The following is a 22,204-nucleotide window of genomic DNA, read 5'->3' as shown; positions in this document are numbered from 1 at the left end:
AATATGCGAAATTTAACATTTTTTTAAGGAAAAATGTGTTATTCCAAGATCGCTATAATAATTTTCTCAATCACTTTACATACCACACAGACACAGATTGAAAAAAAAACATGCAAAAGAATTGATAAACGTGGACTTAATGTATGCAACCATCATATCAACTCAAACCTAAAAACTAGTTTCAGTTAATGACTGCAAGTTTAAAACAAATCAATGATTTTTTACGTTTCGTAGTATTAAAACAATGTTATTAAAAACTTTTCTAAAAACATTCTTTGCTATTAGTTGGCACATAATTTCTTCTACATACAATCAGCGCAATCAGCCCTTGTTTATCGTTAACTGTGGTTGAATTCCAAATGAAACAAGTCAATAATGTACTAACAACAGATGTACTGTCAACTGTCAGTACTGTCACTGTCACTAGTGTCACTGTCAATTTGACATAGTTCAAAATTGTTTTGAATTTTTCAACAATTTGTACATAAATAAAATACTAAAATCTGTTTTATACTTTTGAGAAATGATTAAATAAGCAATGGCATCTGTATCTAATTTTTACAAACAAACAACAACAGCAACTTTTTCCTTAATATCTAAAGATCGATTTAAAGTTGATACAAATAAGTTTGATGAACAAATTATCCAAATATTTAAAAATATTCCATCAAAACTATATGGTAAGTCTTATAAAATTAGTGTATTATTTGTGATTTCTTTTAATTTAAATGAATGTGTCTCAGCAACAAAGACCATTGACACTGCTACTAAAAAAAGTAAGCATTACAGTACAATAAAAATCTATAGGCAATATAACTGACAGTCTTTAAGAAACATTTTCACATTATTAAAGTTACTATTGTCACCGAGAGTAGCTGTTAGGTCTCCATCCACTTTGTGTAATATTCGAGTGTTGGTGTATAGCTGGCACCCGACTAGTATGTGTTTGATAGTGACACAGGTATTGCAAATATAGCACCAAGAAGTGTTGCTTTTGTCTCTTCGACTAAGTGCTGGTATTTTTAAGGTAGGGATTCTGGGTTGAATATCATAAAGTTTTAAGTTTGTTCTATTCCACAGGTTTTGCCAGGCTCTCAAGCACATAGACATAAATTTAGTTGAATAGTTTGCTGCAGTTTTATTTCCTGTAATATTGATGAGTGATGAAGTCCAACTAATGTTAATCAATACATTCTTACCTTTTAATTGATGGCATATGTTCTGGATACTTTGAATTAATGGATTTTGGGAGTAAATATTCTTGATAGATAGGATGGAGGATAGTGAGTCAGTCCAAATTACAAGGTTTTTGGTTGGTGGGACAACTGAGTGCTTTCATGTAATATAGAAGAACCAACCTGGTCTTAAACGTTAGAAGCTGTTTAGTGTGGATGAGTTCCAGGAAGGATGACTTTAGGCGGAACTAGGAATTTTTTGTTATAATGTTGAAAGACTGGTGTTTATACAGTGCTAGTCAAAAGTCCGTACCCCCCTCTTATCTTTTGAACGGTTATACCTAAAAAAGTGAGATTTGGAGGGAGGAAATAAACAGACATAAGCTTCTTAACTAGTCATGACAGGTGACGTAATAGTGACAGATGACGTTACAGAGCCACTGTGACCGATAATTTTAAATGGGACCTTATGGCAAGTGATACCTCGTTTGAAAGGTATTTAAAATACCTATTCAGCCATACTAATTTTTTTGGGTGTAGGTGGATTTTTATTTTGGTGAATAAATTAAATGAATATAATATTGTAGTTTCTCATTTAATTAACAAAAATTCAAATGTCCGCTTATGGTTTCTTTGTCAAAAAATTTGACGTTTTTCAAATTTCTAGTAGTTTTTACGTCAACTTCAACCCTTTTGACAAGTAATCATAGGCGGAATTTTGAATTTTTATTAATTAAATGCGAAACTACAATTTTATATTTATTTCATTTTTTCATCAAAATTAGCTTAAACTCAAACACAATTAGTATAAATGAATAGGTATTTTCAATTCCTTTCAAACGAGGTATCACTTGCCATAAGGTCCCATTTAAAATTATCTGTCACAGTGGCGCTGTAAAGTCATCTGTCACTATTACGTCACCTGTCATGACTAGTTAAGAAGCTTACGTCCGTTTATTTCCTCCCTCCAAATTTCACTATTATAGGTATAACCGTTCAAAAGATACGAGGGGGGGTACGGCCTTTTGACTAGCACTGTATTTTGCAATATGGTGGATACTTGTGATTTAATATTTAAATTTCCATATATTTGCTATAATATTTTTTGTTTTAGACCCCAAGAATCGTATTTGGAACTTTTCCATACAGCACCATGACTTACTACTCTTTGAACTACAGAAGTTACGGGAGAAGGTGACAGTTGAACCCATTCCAAAATTTGTTATAAATTGTTTGAAAGTGCCACCTCGTGAAATAGACATCGATTTTAATAGGCTTGATCCTATATTATCTGCTACACTTATGCCATTTCAGATTGAAGGTTTAAGGTAAATAAACAATAATATTAGAAAAATACGAACTTATGTGTGTTTTTTAGGTTTGGAATCAATAGAAATGGTAGGTGTATGATTGCAGATGATATGGGGCTTGGCAAGACATTCCAAGCTCTGGCCATAGCTAATTATTATCAAAACGACTGGCCTCTTTTGATAGTTACTACTGCTACAATGAAGTAAGCATGCTTAGGTCCACTATTTAAGCCAATTTTTCCCTATACTACAATCACAATAAGGATGCACTAGAAATAAACATACCAAGACACATTGAATGTTATGAGGAGCACTCAATGAACTGTCAATACGGATGGAATGGCCATGTCCCATTCAAATAGTGAAGCAAGATTGACACCAACATACAAGAGAGAGGTCCTAGAGAGAGACAGACAAGGTGTTGGAGAATTTGACAGGCCGTGTAATTTGAGTTGCCTATATAAATGTACCCGACTGAATCAGTATTTACAGTTCGTTGAATATTTTAACTTATATTTTAACTTGGCTAAGGCCTAAGGCTGATTGGTAGTACATATTTCAAAATTTAACCACTTTTTTGTATTTAGGGGATAAATAGAGTACACAGTGCCATACTTGGTGTTTAGATACTTTTGAGAATTGTTATTTGTATTTATCAAAACAAATACCTACTTTCCTAAAGTATTTGGGAGTTAAATAATTTTAAGACTATTTAAATACTAAATTAGTGACTGTTTTATACAAAGTGAAAAAGTCCTTGATTATGTTTTTATGTTACTTTTATATTTAGACTTTCATATTTCCCCGATTTAAGTTGATATAGGCAACTCAAATTACACGGCCTGTCAAAGTTTCCACCACCTTGTCTGTCTCTCTCTAGGACCTCTCTCTTGTATCGTGGCTGCATTAGTTGTCTTTGTGCCTATTCCATCCGTATTGACAGTTCATTGGGAGCACTCCCAAATCATAATTTACATTGTATATACAGTTGTCCCTTGATACTTAGTTTTAGTTTTTTTTTTATTGCCACGGGACAAGCCCAATACAGTTACAATTGTTTACAAATTTTGGAACAATTTAGTAGATACTAAATATAAGTCATATACAGTATGTCCCTGTAAGTTGTATCCATATGGAAAACTTTTTTATTATTAATTTTACGAAAAAAAGTTATTCTTTATAAAAAGCCTTGCATGGTCCAAAAACTAAGATTTAACCATCAAATATCAAATTTTTTGAATATTATCCGAGGTATGTCAAAAAGTTTGAATTTCACTCAAGAGTAAAGTAGCTTTATTTTTCGTAATATTGGAAATTGCTATTATGAAAAGTTGTTTGGAATTAAAAACTATATTCTAACATGCAATTACATCCTTCTAATTGAAAAAAAAAATTTTTTGAGAAATTATGGATAACTATCATTATTTTTTCAGTTATTTCAATTCTGATAACTCTTTTATTATTAATTTTACGAAAAAAAGTGATTCTTAATAAAAAGTTCTGGATGGTCTAAAACTTAAAATACAACCATAATATCAAATTTTATACGAGGTATGTCAAAAAAGATAAATTTAGATCAAAAGTAAAGTATTGTACCCTCGGAGATCCGTGGAATAAATTTACACTCAAAATAACAAAATTCAGTTTGGCAACACTGTGTAAATGTTGATAGTAACAAGATAAACAGAACTCTAATTTAGTCCAGACAAATTAATATATTTTTGTGCCAACAAAAATGACACTTTTCAACCAAATAATGTTTCACATATAATGTGCAAAATAATTTTGAATCGGTTTCTGCTAATGAGCTTGCTTTTTTGTCATTAAAGTAGAATTATCGTCCAGTTCTCGTCTTATTATTTTCACTGTACTAATATTCCTCGACTCATTTACAATGATTAATGCGATGATTAAAACATTTTATCGTTAGCGGCTTCTGGAGTGTGAGACATATCTTATTTCATTGATAAAATGCACAGACCCACCGATTTCCACTTGAACCATACCTTTATAGTTCAGAATATTTCAATTAGAAGGATGTAATTATATACTGAAACATAGTTTTTAATTCTAAATAACTTTTCATAATAACAATTTTCAATATTGTGAAAAATAAACGTATTTTACTCTTGAGCGAAATTCATATTTTTTGACATACCTCGTATAAAATTGATAAAATTTGACAAAAGATGGTTGTATTTTAGATTTTAGACCATGCAGAACTTTTTATTAACAAACACTTTTTTTCTTAAAATTAATAATAAAAAAGTTATCTGAAATAAAATAACTGAAAATAATGTTAGTTATCCATAATTTTACAAAAAAAAATTTTTTAATTAAAAGGATGTAATTGCATACTAGAATACAGTTTTTAATTCCAAACAACTTTTCATAATAGCAATTTTCAATATTGTGAAAAATAAAGCTACTTTACTCTTAAGTGAAATTCAAACTTTTTGACATACCTCGTATAATATTCAAAAAAATTGATATTTGATGGTTAAAGCTTAGGATTTGGACCATGCAGAGCTTTTTATAAAGAATAACTTTTTTTCGTAAAATTAATAATAAAAAAGTTTTCCATATGGATACAACTGACAGGGACATACTGTACATATATAACACATAAAATATAAAAGTTAAAACAGTTAAAAGAAATAAATTACATACAGAACAAATTAGAAACAGACTGGTAAGGGTGGACAAAACAAAAAAATTAAGAGGCAAGATTAATTTGTTGCAAGTCGCGTATAAATTGGTTAGGTGTGGAACTAAAATTAAGCTTCTCAGTATTTTGATTTGCTAGACGTAACATTCTAGTTATAGGTTCATTGAGGCCATAATTACATCGATGAAATGGTACATGAAAAGTGTTTTGAACTGCATTTCGAGTACTGTATGAAGGAACTTTAAAACCAACCTTAGACAATAAATAATGACTATTTGCTGTACCATTTAACAAACTATACAGAATTTTCAAATCATGGTGATAACGACGTTCTTCCAGGGTATTGATATTTATATATGCTCTAATTTTTTCATAACTGTAAAACCTGTTACTCCCATTAATAGCTCTAATTTTAAATCCCAAAAACCTAAGGAATTTATTTTGAACATTTTCAATTTTTTCTGCGTATTTAAACATTATAGTAAGGTGACCAAATACTACAACAGTATTCCAAGTGAGGTCTAACAAGAGAACAATATAACAATTTTAGGGTATTGGGACTTTTATAATTATAGCAGTTTCGTTTCATGAAGCCAAGCATCTGTAATGCCTTTGAAATAATAAATCAATATGATCTGCGAATTTTAGCAATTTGTCAAACAGTATTCCAAGATCTCTTATTGTATTAACACAATGTAGTGGTGTGTTATCAAGTTTATATTCAAACGGAATATACGTTATACCTTGATAAAAACTAATTTTATGGCACTTTTTGACATTTAGCTCCATTTCATTTTCTTTACACCAACCCTGTACTTTATTTAATTGAAATTGCAGATTTTCAGAATCGTCAGGACTAGATATTTTTGAAAAGGTTTTTAAATCATCCCCAAACAAAAGCTTACCACAGTTTATATCTGCAATATCATTTATAAATTTAATAAATAATAGCGGACCCAGATGTGAACCCTGAGGGACACCCGAACTGACAACTACATCCTGAGATAGACAATCCTGGATCCTTAAAACTTCAACGTTTTCACAGGTTCAAACCTGTCATGACATGAATCTCATTCTCATTTTTCTTTTAGTAAGCATGTTTTAGTTAGCAGAAATCGGTATGTCATTTGAATTCATATGGATAGCATTTTACTGATAAAATTTAACAATATTGTAGGCTACTGGTAGCAAAACAAGGCCAAATATGTAATCACTTTCGGTAATCCGGACACTTTTGGTTGTCCGACATCTCTTTGGCCCCATACCTGTTGGATCATCAAGGGATAACTGTATATTGTAAATCTCAAATCATCATTTACAAAGTTTATACATTATAAATCATGATTTATAATATTTGTAATATTATTTTATGTGCTATTAGATTGAAAACTTAACCTTTTGCTAGCAGTTGCCGCTAGGGCATCCCTGCCATTTCGTTCGTTGCAATCCGTAACTGCACGCCAGGGTTTGTCCTGGTTGGGTCAGAGAGAGGAGCATATGTGCCTCCTGATGAGAGACTAATAAGTTTCGAAACCGATAGAGGTGCTTGCTGCACTCTCTGATTGAACTAGAATATGATGCGGCTGTAGTTTCGTGTTGCAACGAAATTGAAAATGGTTATTCATTTTTTATTTACATGTTTACTCTGATTGGAGGACGAAGGGAACCATTCTCGTTGGAACTTTACCACGCTGAGCAGATGGGACGTGAATTATAAATTGTAAAATTCCCTCATCTTCCTTAGTCTCAGCATCCGTTATGGCTTGCAAATTGTAGAAGCCTCTGAGGTGTACCCAGAGAAGGTTCCCATTGTTTTCAGTCTGGTGGGATGTAGAGTAATATTTTTAGTGTTATTTTATGTGCTATTATATTGAAAACTTAGTAATTTAATATAAATTTGTTTGTGTTTTTAGAACTCAGTGGGAGGAAACTATAGCAAATTATCTACCTTCAATTTCTATTTTACAAGTCCAGTACATGGTATCAGGAAAGGATTACATTGGTGACTCAAAAATTCTTATATCCTCCTATGATTTAATGAGTAGATGTGTAGAAAAACTTTTAGAAAAAGAATTTGGTGTCATGATCATAGATGAATCCCACACTCTCAAAAGCTACAAATCGAAATGTTATCAAGCTGCCTTAAAACTAGCCAACAAAGCCAAAAAGGTGATACTCTTGAGTGGTACACCAGCATTGTCCAGACCGAGTGAACTGTTCACTCAACTCAGTCTAATAGATAAGTCCTTTTTTGGAAACTTCTTTCAGTATAGCAAACGCTATTGCGATGGCAAAACCACCAAATTTGGCTGGGACCATTCAGGCAGTTCCAATCTGCAAGAACTCGAAATAATTCTGGCGAAAAAGTTCATGATTCGTAGAACTAAAGAAAATGTATTATCCGCGATGCCCAAGAAGAGCCAGGAAATTGTCAATTTGGACACAAAACTGAACCAGTTTTCTAAGGAAGAACGGGAATGTTTGCTGGCTTTAGGGGAAAAATTTGTTAATCAGAAAGGTGCTGCCAAACATGCTGCTCTGTTGACATTTTTTTCGGAAACTGCTAAAATTAAAATCCCCTCTGTGTGGTAAGTCATTATTTGGTTTTTTTACTAACTTTTCTCATATTCTGTTTTTCTTATGTTCTCACATTTTATATCCTCTCAAATTTTTGAAGTTACACTTCTTTAGGCGCGATTGGGAGTGAATTTTTATTATTCTGTGCGCATGTGCACACAGACAGTATGGAGTTCGTTGTTAAATCTTTTAAGTTATGTATGTATTGGTCCAAAAAAGGTGTGGAAAGAATATATTAGTGTTTTTAGTAAATATATTTATTATAATTTGTGTATCTTTAGATTTGTCTACCTCGGGAATAAGATAATAAGTACCTAATATTTAAAGTATTTTTATACTTCACTTGGTCTATTTGACACTATGTCTGAGAAATATTGTAGTCCGTACGCGCACAAACAAAACGAGTATAGCTCAGTGGTAGAGCGTTCGACTGGAGATCAAGAGATGCCCGGTTCGAATCCGGGTGTTTTCTAATTTTTTTTTAATTTTTAGTATTGTTTTAATAAAAATTTTTGGAAAGTAGTACGTAAAAATTAGTTTAATCCTTAAATAAAATATAAATAAGCTGTTCGAAAGTATAATTTTTTCGTTGAAATCATATAATAGAAGTATAACTTCTTTAAAAATCCACAAGGAAAAAGTTTTCCTGTAGTTGGCTGTATACCATGTAATACAAAAAACAGTAAAATCATTTATAAAAGGTATATTTAAAATTCCTCAAAAGGGCTACATCAAAATCACATAACTAGTTTTCGACTGGTTTACCAGTCGTCATCAGTGCTTATTCGCAATGTACATGCTAACCACCAAGATATTATTTAACAAAAATATGTGGGGCAAAGCTAGCGTTACCAGGTGTCCCGATTTGCGCGGGACGTCCCGATTTTCAGAAGTCTGGGGACACGTATCGATTTGTACCTGATCAGGACACTTAATGTACCGATTTTCACCCACGAAAACCAATTTTCACCCACGAAGGAGGTTTTGGAGGTTTCATTTTCAGGAGGACTTGCAGTGAATTTTATAACTATGTTATAAAAACAAGGCACTCCTAAAAGCGGCAAAATCGAATGAAAAATATAATTTTAATAAAAAATAAATAGTTTACTTAATCTACGATTTTTTTTGTAATTTCGTCTGATTATTATTATTATGTAGAAATAAATACAGATTATAGAAACACCTTGTAGTCCAGTAAATAAACTGGAAATACGGCGATAATGTGTAATTTTCAGGATCAACTCCGAATTGCATAAAAATTCGGACGGCTTGTGCCGTTGGTTGCTTTTACTCGGAAGCTGACAGTCACCCCTACTTGGGGGGTGAAAAATTGCGCGTTTAAAATAAGTCCGGAGATAGATAAATTGACTAATTCTAAGCAATTTTAGTTCTATAGAATTTTAACTTAGTTAATACTTTTCGAGTTGTTTACGATTGAAAATGTTTATTTTTCGACAAAAAAATCCCGTTTTCAGGCGATTTTCACAAGTAACTCAAAAAGTTAGTATTTGATCGAAAAAAATATTCTTAGCAAAAATGTAACATAATATAAAAAAATGAAAAAAATTGTGAACTCGTAAAGACTATAGACCCAGCAAATGCAAAGTTGTAGCTCATGAAAAATACGTTCTTATTCATCATATTCCAAATCAAATATTTCAACGTAAAATAATCAACAAATAGAAGCACTTTTCGGAAAAAAACCAATTAAAACTTTTTTAATAAATCTTTATTTTTATGTTTTAAAAAAGTTCTAGCATCAAAACTAAGAGGGTTATGCTCAAAATCAAGTTGACTCCTTTTTTTTGGTAATAAGATCGTGAAAATCTCCCCCTACTTAGCACACCAAATGAAATTAATTGTTACCGCTTTACAAACAATTTACTACTATTTTTTACATGATTGAAAGGGCCTGAACGAATCACTAATCACGAGTGTATGCAAAATATGAACTGCCATATTTGAACCAATTTTTGTCTAACAGAAAAACAAAATGAATCTATCATATTTATAAAAGCAAAACCTACCTACTTTTTACTCCTTGAGATTTTTAGTATCCCTAATACTTTTTAAGTTATTTTGAAAAAAGGGCATTTTCCAATATTTTAGGATAATTTTTTTTTACTATAAAAACCAATTTTTTTTTTCAAAACTAAGCACTCACAACCGGTAAACCTTAAGACTTTCTGAACATACATTTTTTTTGCTTTTTTAAAAGCTACATTTTTGCTAAGAATATTTTTTTCGATAAAATTACTCAAAAAGTATTGACTTAGTTTAAAAATTACATAGAACAAAAGTTTTTTAGAGTTAGTCAGTTGATTCATTTTGGGACTTACTTTGAACGCGCGTTTTTTTACCCCCTAGAAGGGGTAACTGTAACTATTACCACCCAAGTAAAAGCAACCAACAACGGTACAAGTTCAACTTTGAAGTAGACAGTAAGTAGAACCCAAAACCAGGTTTTCATGCAGTTCGGAGTTGACTCTGAAAATTACACTCCAAAACGGTCATTTACTGGGATATTGTTGTTTATTTGTCCCGATCTACAACAATAAATCCCGATTTGTTTTTGCTTATGTACCGATTAAAAACAAATTGGACCTGGTAACACTAGTCAAAGCCCAGTAAAAGTAGTCCGTCAAGGAAACATTGGTTTAAAATGCTACATTTAGCGTGGATGTTTAAAATATTTTGCTAATCTGCCCCAGTTAAAGTCATACTTTCACCATGTGAACAAGTCAAATCCACAGCTCAGATGTTACCTGGGGCAGATTAGCTAAATATTTTAAACATCCTAGCTTAATGTAGCATTTTAAACCAATGTTTCCTTGACGGACTACTTTTACTGGGCTTTGACCCACATATTTTTGTTAAATAATATCTTGGTGATTAGCATGTATATTGCACGTAAGCACTGATGATGACTGGTAAACCAGTCGAAAACTAGTTATGTGATTTTGATATAGCCCTTTTGAGGGATTTCAAATATACCTTTTATAAAGGATTTTACTGTTTTCTTTCATAACTTCTTACGTGCGTACAAAGTACACCCACATTCTTTTATTCAATTAGCAGTATAAGCACGTTTAAAATTTTGTTAAAGGTTAGCCAAAATTTTTTTTGTAAGTTATGCCGTATTATTTCACTTATACAAGATTTAGGGAATTCTTGATCTTTTTAACACAAAGTCAACCATTCTGTTGGTGAATAAGTAAAATTATATTCATTTTTTAGTTCATATATCCTGGAAGTATTAGAGAAAAAAGAAAAGTTTTTGGTGTTTGCCCATCACAAGGTTATGTTGGACGCCATAGAAGATCTGGTCAAGAGAAAAAATCTTAAATATATCAGAATAGACGGTACAACAACAACAGATCAAAGGAAGTACTTTATTTCAAAGTTTCAACTGGATGATAACTATGTGTGCGCCATTTTGTCCATAACAGCTGCAAATGCTGGAATTACGCTTACAGCTGCCAAGCTAGTGTTGTTTGCTGAGCTTCATTGGAACCCCAGTGTAAGTATTAAACTGTTTTTAAGAATGACAGTAAAATACATGTTTTCTTGGATTTTGAAAACAGCTTTTGATCTGAAAAATGATTTTTTCTAGTATCTCGTCCTGATCACCAATTATTTCTCCTGTTCTGTTTCTAACTATTGATAGTCTAGGTTTGAATTCCTTTCTGGTCTGGTTAACGTTCTTGTAGCAGTTATATTTATTAAAGTGAAGAGACAGATGGCTGGAACACATAAAGAGAAGGAAAACAACCTACTGATTAAGAAGGTCACCAAATGGAAGCTGAAGATTAAGTTGAAAATCTTGAGGGAAATGGGAAGACCTATCATGAGAGATATCAAAATCCTGAAAGTTAGAAATTGGAGGGGCCTATGCACAGATCAAAATTAGCGGAATAAAATTGGAACAAAGTTAAGTCATAGAACAAACTTGGACAATACACAAGAAGAGTACGAAATAATTCACCGCAATAATCGAATCAAAAAGCTCTAAGTAAGAGCGGCAGACATACCATCAAGAATAAAAGAAAGCCTTGATGATGATTAATGGAGGAGGCAATCACGTGTCTAAGTTCTCGGGTGGTGACAACAATCAGATCGCCAACCTGTAGAATAATCATACTTGATTTATTAAAGATCTTTTATTTCATTTATACCTAATTTGTTGATTTCGATATCTTTCCAGATCATAAGTCAAGCTGAGGCTCGAGCGCACAGGATAGGGCAAGAAGACGAGGTGTTAGTCCAGTATCTTCTAGCCGGCGGTACAGCTGATGACTCCATCTGGCCTCTTCTTCAAGAAAAGCAACGCACACTGAACGCCGTAGGACTTTGCAAAGACTCTTTCGAGTCGGTCAGCGTGAGCAAACAAAAATCTCGTGTCAGTAGTGATAACATCGATTCTCTAAACATAAGTGAGAATGATATTACGAAATATTTTACCCCAAAAAAGAGAAAACTCGAAGATCTAGACGAAGACATCTTTGACGATGGGTTTGATGATTTGCTTAGTGAGAGCATTAGAGAGGCTGAAGACTTACTCAACGATGGCATGGATGATGTACTTTGTGATATTGACTTTTAAACCAGTAGGTCCAAATATAAATTATTTATTTTTGCAGGTTATCTGTTATTGTGACTATTGGGGACTTTTTGTTTCTTTTTAATACATATTTAGGTGTTCAAGATCTTGAATCCAAATTGTAAATTTTTTTTGTACTAACTTTTTCTTTTTTAAATTACCCTTTTTAACAGTGTCCAATAATAAAATGTTGAACGTTTCTATAGTTGTATTTTAATGTAGTATTTATATTGTAAAGTCCTTTTCATGAACATTTTTCAGTGCGTCACAAATGATAGAAAAAAAGGTAAGTCCGTGATAATATACATTTTAGTGACATGACATTTTAGTTAAATCTGACAGTTGTCAAATTTTATTTGCAATTTGGCATAAAAACAAATCAATTGTGTTTATTGCATTTATAATATGGTATTTTCTTTGATTTGTATAGTCTTATAAATTGTACAGATTATATTCGTAGATATATTATATAATTCGTAAATAATTTTTTTCGATTATAGCGCCATCTATCGACAACTAGAATAAATGTTGTAAATGTCTGTAATCACGGACGTGCCTTTTTTTCTGTCACATACAATTTAATGCGTTAGAAAGAAATCGAAAAACTGTGACGCACTGAAAGATGCCTATGAAAAAAAGAATAAATATTGAAGATCTTCAAAGGCTGATGACCAGAATAGCGGAGTGTAGACAAGAATACGTGGGTGGTCCGATAAGTAGTTAGCCTCTCCGCCCGATGACGCCACTGTCGCAAGATAATTCTACCATCGTGTAATACATTCTTGTAGACGCCTTATGTCAAAATATCAGCCAAATTAGACTAAATCAGACTATTATCAGTAGTTTTGTTTTGACTATATGTGTAATGTGTAAGTAGAAGAATGGAAAGGATATTTCAGGGACCTTCTAAACATCATACAGGAAGAACAGCATAAAGAAAATATCTATGTCACAGCGGACATGCCCGTCGAAAATCCCTCTTTTGAAGAAACCCAAAAGGCCTTAAATAAGCTGAAAAATCACAAAGCGCCGGGTACGGACCAGCAGAACTTCTGAAATATGGTGGAGACGCACTACATCGCCAAATCCACCAGTTAATAACACATATATGGTTAGAAGAAAGGATAGCAGCAAGATGGAAGGAAAACATCATAGTGCCCATCCACAAAAAAGGGGACAAAACAAAATGCGCGAATTATAGAGGAATTTCACTCCTAAACACGGCATATAAAATCCTCAAATACCATTCTTAGTAGACTATCCCCCTATGCTGAAAATGTCCTAGGAGAATATCAAGCCGGTTTTAGGGCAAACAGATCAACAATAGATCAACTATTCACGCTGAGACAGCTTCTAGAAAAGGGATGGGAGTATAACAGACCCACACACAATCTCTTCATAGACTTTCGACAGGCATATGATAGCGTAGAAAGAAGCCAAGTATGGAATGCCATGGCGGAGTTCTCAGTACCAAAGAAACTCATTCGGATGACTAAAGTCTATATGGACGGTGGAATATCAAAAGTACGTGTAAATAATAAACTGCCTGACAGCTTCGAAATCAACAGTGGACTCAACAGGGTGATGCGTTATCTCCACTACTTTTTAACCTTGTATTAGAGAAAGCCATGAGGTTGGCCGAAATAAAAACAGAACTGCTGTCGGTTCAAGGTCCCAAGTTATTACAAGCTTACGCAGATGACGTTGATCTCGTTGGAGACTCCATCCTATCCACAAAAGCCATTTTCAACAAGGTGGAAGGAGCAACAAGCGAAGTAGGACTGAGGATTAATAAAGAGAAGACGAAATATACAGTGCGTCCATAAAGTAACGCATAAATTCGTTATTTCGTAAACCGGCGACTTTAAGGAAAAATCCCGAAAGAGGTCGATTTTTATTTTTAAATTACGATTTTTTGGCATACATATCATACTAGTGACGTCATCCATCTGGGCGTGATGACTTAATCGATGATTTTTTAAAATGGGAATAGGGGTCATGTGATAGCTCATTTGAAAGTTTATTCAATTATCTATCCAAAAATATAAACATTAACATAATTATTTATACAGGGTGTTCAAAAAACATTTTTTAAATTAAAATATGTGAGACAAAAGGAAGAATATATTATGTAATTTATTTAATTCAAAATACATTTTACTACTGTCAGTAAACAGAAAAAATTTTATTTGACAAATAAACATTGATTTTCGCTTAACGACGTTCTACACCTTCGGCAAAGAATTAAAGATTTGCATGAAATTTTAGTATGTTATAGTTTACTTCAAAAAACTAAGACTTGATTTTTAAAAAATTGTTTTACCGTGCCGTTTAATTATTATTAAGAGTCAAAGTTAAGTTTTAACATGGGCTCTTATGGGAATTTTTAAAAAGTTAATAACTATTGACCCAAATTTACGATTTTTAATTATTTGTGCTTAAATTAAAGGTTTTTTTGTAAGGAATAACATATTAAAAAATGAGGATTGTTTACCGTACCATTTATTTTTAATTTATTTATTATAATTAATTCCGTAATTTATTCCGTAATTTCCGTAATTTATTATAATTTATTTTTTAAAGTATTCAATACTGAAACATATGATTTGAGTATTCTGCTATAGATGCATTGTTACCAACTTTCGCTTCCATATAAGTTTCCCCCCTTTCCTCTGAGAGGCATATCCCGCAACGAAGGTGTAGAACGTCGTTAAACGAAATGTTCAAACTGCCAAGAGACAGGTGGGTGGCAGCTTTAACTTTGAATTTAAGCGAAAAACAATATTTATTTGTCAAATAAAAATTTTTTTCCAATTTTTGACAACAGTAAAACGTATTTTGAATTAAAAAATTACATACATTCTTCTTTTTGTCTTAATTATTTTAATTAAAAAAATGTTTTTTTGAACACCTTGTATAAATAATTATGTTAATGTTTATATTATTGGATAGAGAATTGAATACCCTTTCAAATGAGCTATCACATGACCCCTATTCTCATTTAAAAAAATCATCGATTACGTCATCACGTCCAGATGGATGACGTCACTAGTATGATATATATGCCAAAAAATCGGAATTTAAAAATAAAAATCGACCTGTTTCGGGATTTTTCCTTAATGTCACCGGTTTACGAGATAATGAATTTATGCGTTACTTTATGGACGCACTGTATGTGTATAAATAGAACGACATGAAGAGACAGGATAGGACAAAATGTGACGGTAAACACCTTCAATTTCGAAAGAGTACAACGTTTTAACTATCTGGGGGCCGTAATCACAGGTGACAACGATATTACTGAAGAAATAAAAGACAGAATCCAATCAGCAAATCGCTGTCTATTCGCACTGGATAAGCTTATAAAATCAAAATATCTTACAAGAAGTTTCAGGATCAAAATCTATAAATCCATCGTCAGACCTGTACTAACATATGGTTGCGAAACGTGGACCATGACCAAATCAAACGAAGAAAAGCTCAGACGTTTTGAACGAAAAATACTTAGAAAATTTTTCGGACCTCACCACGACATTAACACAAACCAGTATAGGATCAGAACCAACATAGAATTAAAAGCACTCTACAATGACACCGATATTGTCCAAGAAATTAAATCACAGCGACTAAGACGGGCAGGCCACGTGCATAGACTTCTGAACTGCTAACTGCAAAAAGGGGACAACTGCATAAAAGCAAATTTTACAGGAGAAGGTAAAAACTAAATAATTATGTAACCAAATCTCTTAGATACGGAAAACTTGGTATACATGTTCAATATAGCTTTATATATAATTCTGTAAATAAGTGGTAAATAATTTTAATTATAATAGTATAATATTCACATTTTAATGTTGTGCAGAAGTCCCCTTTTTGCAGTTAACTGTAATAAAAATAAAAATTATTAGGAATAATTCAATTGGATAAACACTACTTGCCAGAAAACACCTTTATTAGCCATTATCAACATGTAATATAAAGAAAGGAATAGAAAATCGTCGATAGTATTAATTATCAACTTGTTGAACAGTGGGCCATTCTGTTATTTCCCTCCAAAATGGGACATTGCCATCGTCGATGAATCTGAGCATTTTTCTAATGTTTTCAACTTTGGATGCCATTAATGGGCTTGTTTTAGAGTAAACTCGCATTGTGAAATCAAAACTGTCACTTCTTCGGTTATTTTTCGTTATACTTCTGCTGTAATAGTCCCCTTTTTGCAGTTAGAGAAATTTTAGCCGCCATTTTCAATATTTATTTATTTATTTATTTATTTATTTATTGAAATATACATCCACCAGGTATAAACCCATAAAGGTGTACATAAGAAAACTACATACATTGACTGAACACTTGATGACAAAATATAAAATAAAATAAAGAATAACCAAAAATGTTTCTGTTGTTAATACACATACACAATAATAAACAAAGACCTTAATAAAGAAAAATAACATGGCATCAATTCGATAAGCTATTGCGTATTTCGCGTTTAAAGATGTTAAAACTAAGAAAAAAAATGTCCACAGATCTTAAGTTATTGACACTTCTGCACATACTTTTTATCGGACAATAGAAATTATGTTGCGAATTAGGCACCGAAATATGAAAAGTTACACCTGAACGTGACACAGCTCGTGGTACATTAAAGTCTACAAGACTAAGCAAAACATCGCTATTAATTAGGCAATTGACAATTTTGAAGATGAATATTAGGCCGTTTATTTCACGCTGCTTACGCAGTGAATGGAATCCAAACTCAGAAAGGAGTAAATTATAGCTATAGCCTCTAACCGGATATCTGTTATATTTTTTGAGGTAACAATATCTTAAGAATCTTTTTTGAACAGATTCAAGATTAGAGACAAGTTCTGCATGATTAGGATTCCATACCACGCTGCAGTAATTAAGTTTACTACTAACTAGTCCAAAATATAAACTACGCAAAGCTTCCACAGACGTTACATCTCTGCAGCTTCTAATAATATATCCTAAAGATTTGGTTGCTTTAGAGACCACGGTATTAATATGAGTTGAGAATGTTAATTTACTGTCAAATATAACACCAAGATCTTTAAACTCTGAGGTAAAAGACAGTAAAATGTTGTTGACCTTATAATCGAAATGTATGTTATTGATCTTTCGGGTATAGGACATTACTTTACATTTCTTTATATTTAAGGATAGTTGATTATCGAAACACCATTCATTAATGGCAGAGATATCCTGTTGAAGTTTAACGCAGTCGGAAATATGGTTAATTTTGCGAAATATTTTCATATCGTCCGCGTACAACAGTGTTTCAGAGTCTACGATGGAGCAGATATCATTAACAAAAAGGAGAAATAATAAGGGACCCAGATTTGACCCCTGAGGTACTCCAGACGTGGCAACAAAACGAAAAGATCGAAAGCCTTGATATTCTACGAACAAACTCCTATCAGTTAAATATGATTTCAGTAATATTTGAAAGTTATTGGAAATTCCAAACTGATCTAATTTTGTTAGCAATTTATTGTGTGAGACTCGGTCAAATGCTTTACTGAAATCAGTGTATATGACGTCCACCTGTTGTCTTGAATCTAAAGCTGACGAAACATATTCTGTAAATATACAAAGATTTGTTGCCGTACTCCGAGCTTTCACAAAACCATGTTGACTGCTGGTAATCAAACAACGCACATGAGCATACAAGTAATCTGTCAAGATAATTTCGAACAATTTAGAGAATGCTGATATAAGAGCGATAGGTCGATAGTTAGATATATCAGAGTTTGAACCTGATTTAAAAATAGGACAAACTCTTGTATTTTTCCACGCAGCTGGAAATGCTGTTGTCTTAAGAATGAGGTTAAAAATTACAACAAGTGGTTCTATGAATGATTCGACGTGACATTTAAGTATCGAAACAGGAAAATTATCAGGACCGCAGGAAAATTTATTTTTTAATTTCTTTGCACCTTCTATAATATCGTTACTGGTAATTTTACCGATATTAAAGTAAGAACTTGGATTATAATTAAAATAAGATGTAACAGAAGGAGAGCTATTACTATCAGAAATATAAACACTCTTAAAGAAGTTTGCAAATGCGTTTACTATATCTTGACTCGTGGTAAACTTATCACTACCGTATTTCATCAGACCAGGTATCCGTGATTTATTATTTTTGGCATTAACAAAGTTCCAAAATTGTCTCGCATCTGACTTAAAAGAATTTTGGGATCTTTCAATAAATTTTTTATATTCTAGTTGTATTTCTAATTTAATAGTTCTCCTGAGATCTTTAGCTCGTTGGAGGTAAAAACAATATTTACTTCGTCTATACATTCTCAGATAATGATGTTTACGTTTAACTTTGGCGATTATTTCAGATGTAAACCATGCTGGATATTTGTGAGATCTAGTTGAACTAAGTGGAACACATTTATCTATAATTTCTTGGAGAGACAAACTAAACGAATCTACAGCAGAGTCTACATCTGAAAAATGTTTTAAATGACTCCAGTCCATTTCGGTTAAAAGTTTGTTAAATTTATTTACGTTATATTTTCTAAAATTAAGACGTTTCTGATTCGGAACAAAATATTCATCTTCTTTGACTTCATACGGAAAATAACAAGTTAAAGCAGGATGATGATAATCAATAGGAACTAAGGCATTGACTTCAGGTGTAACTTCGCAACTAAAAACTGACGGTGTTACAATCAAATCTAATATCTTTCCATGTATATTTTTTATTTTGTTACATTGTACAGAATCTGTATAGTTTAATAGTTGAACAAATCTATTAATTAAAGGAGTTATTTGACTATTATTAACATAATATGCCGCAAGATCTGTTAAATTAAAATCTCCAATCAAAACGACCTCATGAGTTTCATGGAAAGTTTCAATATAGTCAAAAAAATCAGAATACTCACTAAATGTCACGTTAGGTGGAATATAAACTGTTATAAAGAAGATTGGTTTGATATTGGTTTTGAAAACTTTAACACATAAAACATAAATTTTTTCTATAGGAAACACTACACTATGTTGTTCTGAATGACACACGTTATTATTTACAGCAAAAATCACTCCTCCTCCAAACTTGCCAAAACTTCGATCTTTACGATAAACTGTGTAGGTGTCTTCAGGAAATAGTTCACTACTGCGTACTCCATCCCGAAGCCAAGATTCTGTGATTGCAATAATGTGATATTGTGATATTAGGACATTTTGAAAAAATATAGTTGTTTTCGAATTTAGACCGCGACAGTTTTGATAGTATACAAAAAGGTTGTCATTATTTTTCGGTGATCCAGTGGATGATACTACAGGTTTTTTGAGACAATAAATGGTAGATTATTTTTGTATTTTATAATCAAATTTTTTTCACCTGCTGCCAAACGATCGCTAAGTTCCTTTTTGATTTTTGAAGTATACTCACGTTGCATAACAGTTTGATCTGACCTCATATATATATTCTTATAACAGTCTAATGATTTGAGTTTGGGATTTAGCTTTAAAAAATTAGTCACTTGATTACTATTCGGAAACGTAACTTTAATTGGACGACATTTATTTGAGTTCGCTGACGGTTGTAGACCTAAACGGGAAACATGTAAACCATTTAATTGCGGATTTCGATTCATTGATATAGCTGTAAACATATTTTCAATATAAGCTTGCAAATGAATTTCAGTTTCAGGAACACCAAATATTAAAATATTACTTTCTTTTCTTTTAATTTGGTTCAACTCTGTCGTTATTTTTATCATATCGAAGGAATCCCCTTTTTTGTTTAAGTCAATTAGGCTTGCCTTAATTGTCTGTATTTCGACTTCGTGGTCAGTTTTTATTTTTGTTATTTCAGTTTTTAGGTCGTCGATCTTTTTCTCATAAACATCAAGTTTGCTATTTAAAATTTGCACTATACCAGCAGAAACACTATCGACGATGGATTTAATAAAAGTTTGATCTTGACAAAGTTGTTTAATAGATACGTCGGCCGCACTTCTTATTTCAAGTTGCTGTTCCCTGGTTAATGGCATATTTAACAAGGAAACGATGCTGATTGTCGAAAAAGAAAAAATTAAGTGAAAATTTAGTAGATACTTTTAACTTTTTTAGAAGAAGATTGAAAAAGTTCGAATAATAATATATTAACAACACTTGGTTAATTAACAGTAACACAGCAGGTCAACATACGTGTTCACTCAACGGCGGTCGAACTACTACTCTAATATACTATTCTAATATACTTAGAATAGACGCAGAACTCCTCTTTTTGTTGAAAACGATCTGTTTACGTGTAAAGAACGCAAAAATAACAAAAAGTGAATTTATGAAAATTTGTTGGAAGTCCCCTTTTTGCAGTTAGCAGTTCTCATAACGAGAGACTTGTAAAACTGGTATGGGAGGAGATTCCTACAGGCAAAAGACCACTCGGATCTCCGAAAAATGAAGATTCCATTTGACCCTAGGTTGATGGAAGACCGAACAAATTGGAAGAAAGTTGTACAGTCAGCCAGGACCCAACCAGGGTTGTAGCGCTACGTGATGATTTACGAAAAATGAAAAAAGAGCAATATCAGTCGGTGGTTCGACTGTTGTTTTAAGAAGGGAAATCCCGCAGCTAAATCTAAAAGCGCTTGAATTCTGTAAACTGTGACCCTTATCCTTCGATGGAAACCGTCAAAAATTGGTTTAACAAATTTCAACGTGGTGACACGTCGGTTTTTAATAAGTCACTTCCAGCTGCTCCGAAAACGGCTACCACTAAGGATAACGTGAAAGACGAAGTTAAAACTGCAGATGGAGGGGAGCTTGGGTTGCCTATGCCTCGAGATTCTTAATCCGGGATTTGCCATTTATAGGTATACATCTGGGGTCATCTGTGTTTCTCATTATTATTGGTTTTCTCATATTCATTTTTATGTCGACTTATTGGGAGCTGCCTGCGAGTTCCTCCATCATAATTTGCAAATGTTCCTCAAACGAGCTATAATCGCAATGTCGTCAGCGAAGCGGAGGTGGTTTAGCATGTTGTCATTAACGTTAATGCCATAGGTTGACCAATTTGTAGTTTTGAAGACGTTTTCTAGGGCTAGGGTTGAAAAGCTTTGGCGATATTACGTATTCTTGTCTCACGCGTCTCTTAAGGGGAATGGGATTTGTATTTTCGTCTAATTGCACTACCATAGTTGTATACTATATACATTCGCTCTCGCGAGATTTTTTTTGACACTGACGTTAGCAATTTCTTTTTTGAAAAGTTCAGTTGTCAGAAGTGACTGGAAATTACTACAAAACCAACGCACCTGCTCATATCCAATATTATAAATAGTAAACACAGTAAACAGACATAAAAATAACATAAACCTTACGCCAATCAATAATTATTTATTTAAACCATTATACGCTGTGAGCTCGTACGTAGAGGGGATATTTACAAATTCGCGAGCGCCAGTAGTGACAAGTCTGTAAACCTTTATCGGAAATTTGACATAAATGTCAAAGTGATTAATTTAAAATTAAAATTAAAAACATTCATTATAAAAAATATTAGTTGGTCAAAGCTGTGGTATATATTTTTACCTTAAATATACTTACGTTTTAAATACTGAATTTAAGTTTTTTTAATGTTCCGTAATATGTAATTATAAATTAATCTATTTATCTTAGCGCCATCTACACGATAATTGTGAAAGTATCCGAAGTAAGAAATTCATATTTTATCAATAGAACGTCAAAATGATTAGCAAAATCGTAAAAAAATCGATTACAATTTAATAACTTTTTTGCGTTGTAAATACTAAGCGATAACAATTAAATAATAAATTTAAAAATTACCGGTGAAAGTTAAATTAGTAGTCCGCTAGGAGCGACA

At 32.5% G+C, this 22,204-nt stretch overlaps 2 protein-coding genes across 2 annotated transcripts; one reads left to right on the top strand and one right to left on the bottom strand.

Moving 5' to 3' along the window:
* The first annotated feature begins 432 nt into the window (after positions 1–432).
* Positions 433–12,531, top strand: LOC114336186 (SWI/SNF-related matrix-associated actin-dependent regulator of chromatin subfamily A-like protein 1). The gene is made up of 6 exons (XM_028286518.2): positions 433–680; positions 2,290–2,503; positions 2,554–2,688; positions 7,067–7,741; positions 10,968–11,250; positions 11,935–12,531. Exons 1-6 carry the CDS (start codon positions 539–541, stop codon positions 12,331–12,333), a joined length of 1,848 nt encoding a protein of 615 aa, XP_028142319.2. The 5' UTR covers positions 433–538; the 3' UTR covers positions 12,334–12,531.
* Positions 12,532–16,171: 3,640 nt separating this feature from the next.
* LOC126890340 (uncharacterized) lies at positions 16,172–20,366 on the bottom strand. Its single transcript, XM_050659212.1, has 3 exons — positions 19,712–20,366; positions 18,133–19,511; positions 16,172–16,213 (listed from the first exon to the last, which is right to left on the bottom strand). The coding sequence occupies exons 1-3, from the start codon at positions 20,364–20,366 to the stop codon at positions 16,172–16,174; spliced, it is 2,076 nt and encodes a 691-aa protein (XP_050515169.1).
* Between the last annotated feature and the right edge of the window lie 1,838 nt (positions 20,367–22,204).

The sequence above is a fragment of the Diabrotica virgifera genome, chromosome 8, assembly GCF_917563875.1.
Source record: "Diabrotica virgifera virgifera chromosome 8, PGI_DIABVI_V3a".
NCBI classification, from domain to species: Eukaryota; Metazoa; Arthropoda; class Insecta; order Coleoptera; family Chrysomelidae; genus Diabrotica; species Diabrotica virgifera.
Note: the sequence above shows the minus strand (reverse complement) of the source record. Positions and strands in the feature narration are given on the sequence as shown.

Excerpts from the sequence above, each read along its gene's own strand:
- LOC126890340 (XM_050659212.1), bottom strand. The coding sequence starts at position 20,366 with ATGCCATTAACCAGGGAACAGCAACTTGAAATAAGAAGTGCGGCCGAC. Across the intron at positions 19,512-19,711 it reads TAGCGATCGTTTGGCAGCAG|AATCTTGGCTTCGGGATGGA; the intron begins GTGAAAAAAATT and ends TTGCAATCACAG. Across the intron at positions 16,214-18,132 it reads CTGCGTGGAAAAATACAAGA|TTAACTGCAAAAAGGGGACT; the intron begins GTTTGTCCTATT and ends TTTTTATTACAG.
- LOC114336186 (XM_028286518.2), top strand. The coding sequence starts at position 539 with ATGGCATCTGTATCTAATTTTTACAAACAAACAACAACAGCAACTTTT. Across the intron at positions 2,504-2,553 it reads TTTCAGATTGAAGGTTTAAG|GTTTGGAATCAATAGAAATG; the intron begins GTAAATAAACAA and ends TGTGTTTTTTAG. Across the intron at positions 11,251-11,934 it reads AGCTTCATTGGAACCCCAGT|ATCATAAGTCAAGCTGAGGC; the intron begins GTAAGTATTAAA and ends ATATCTTTCCAG.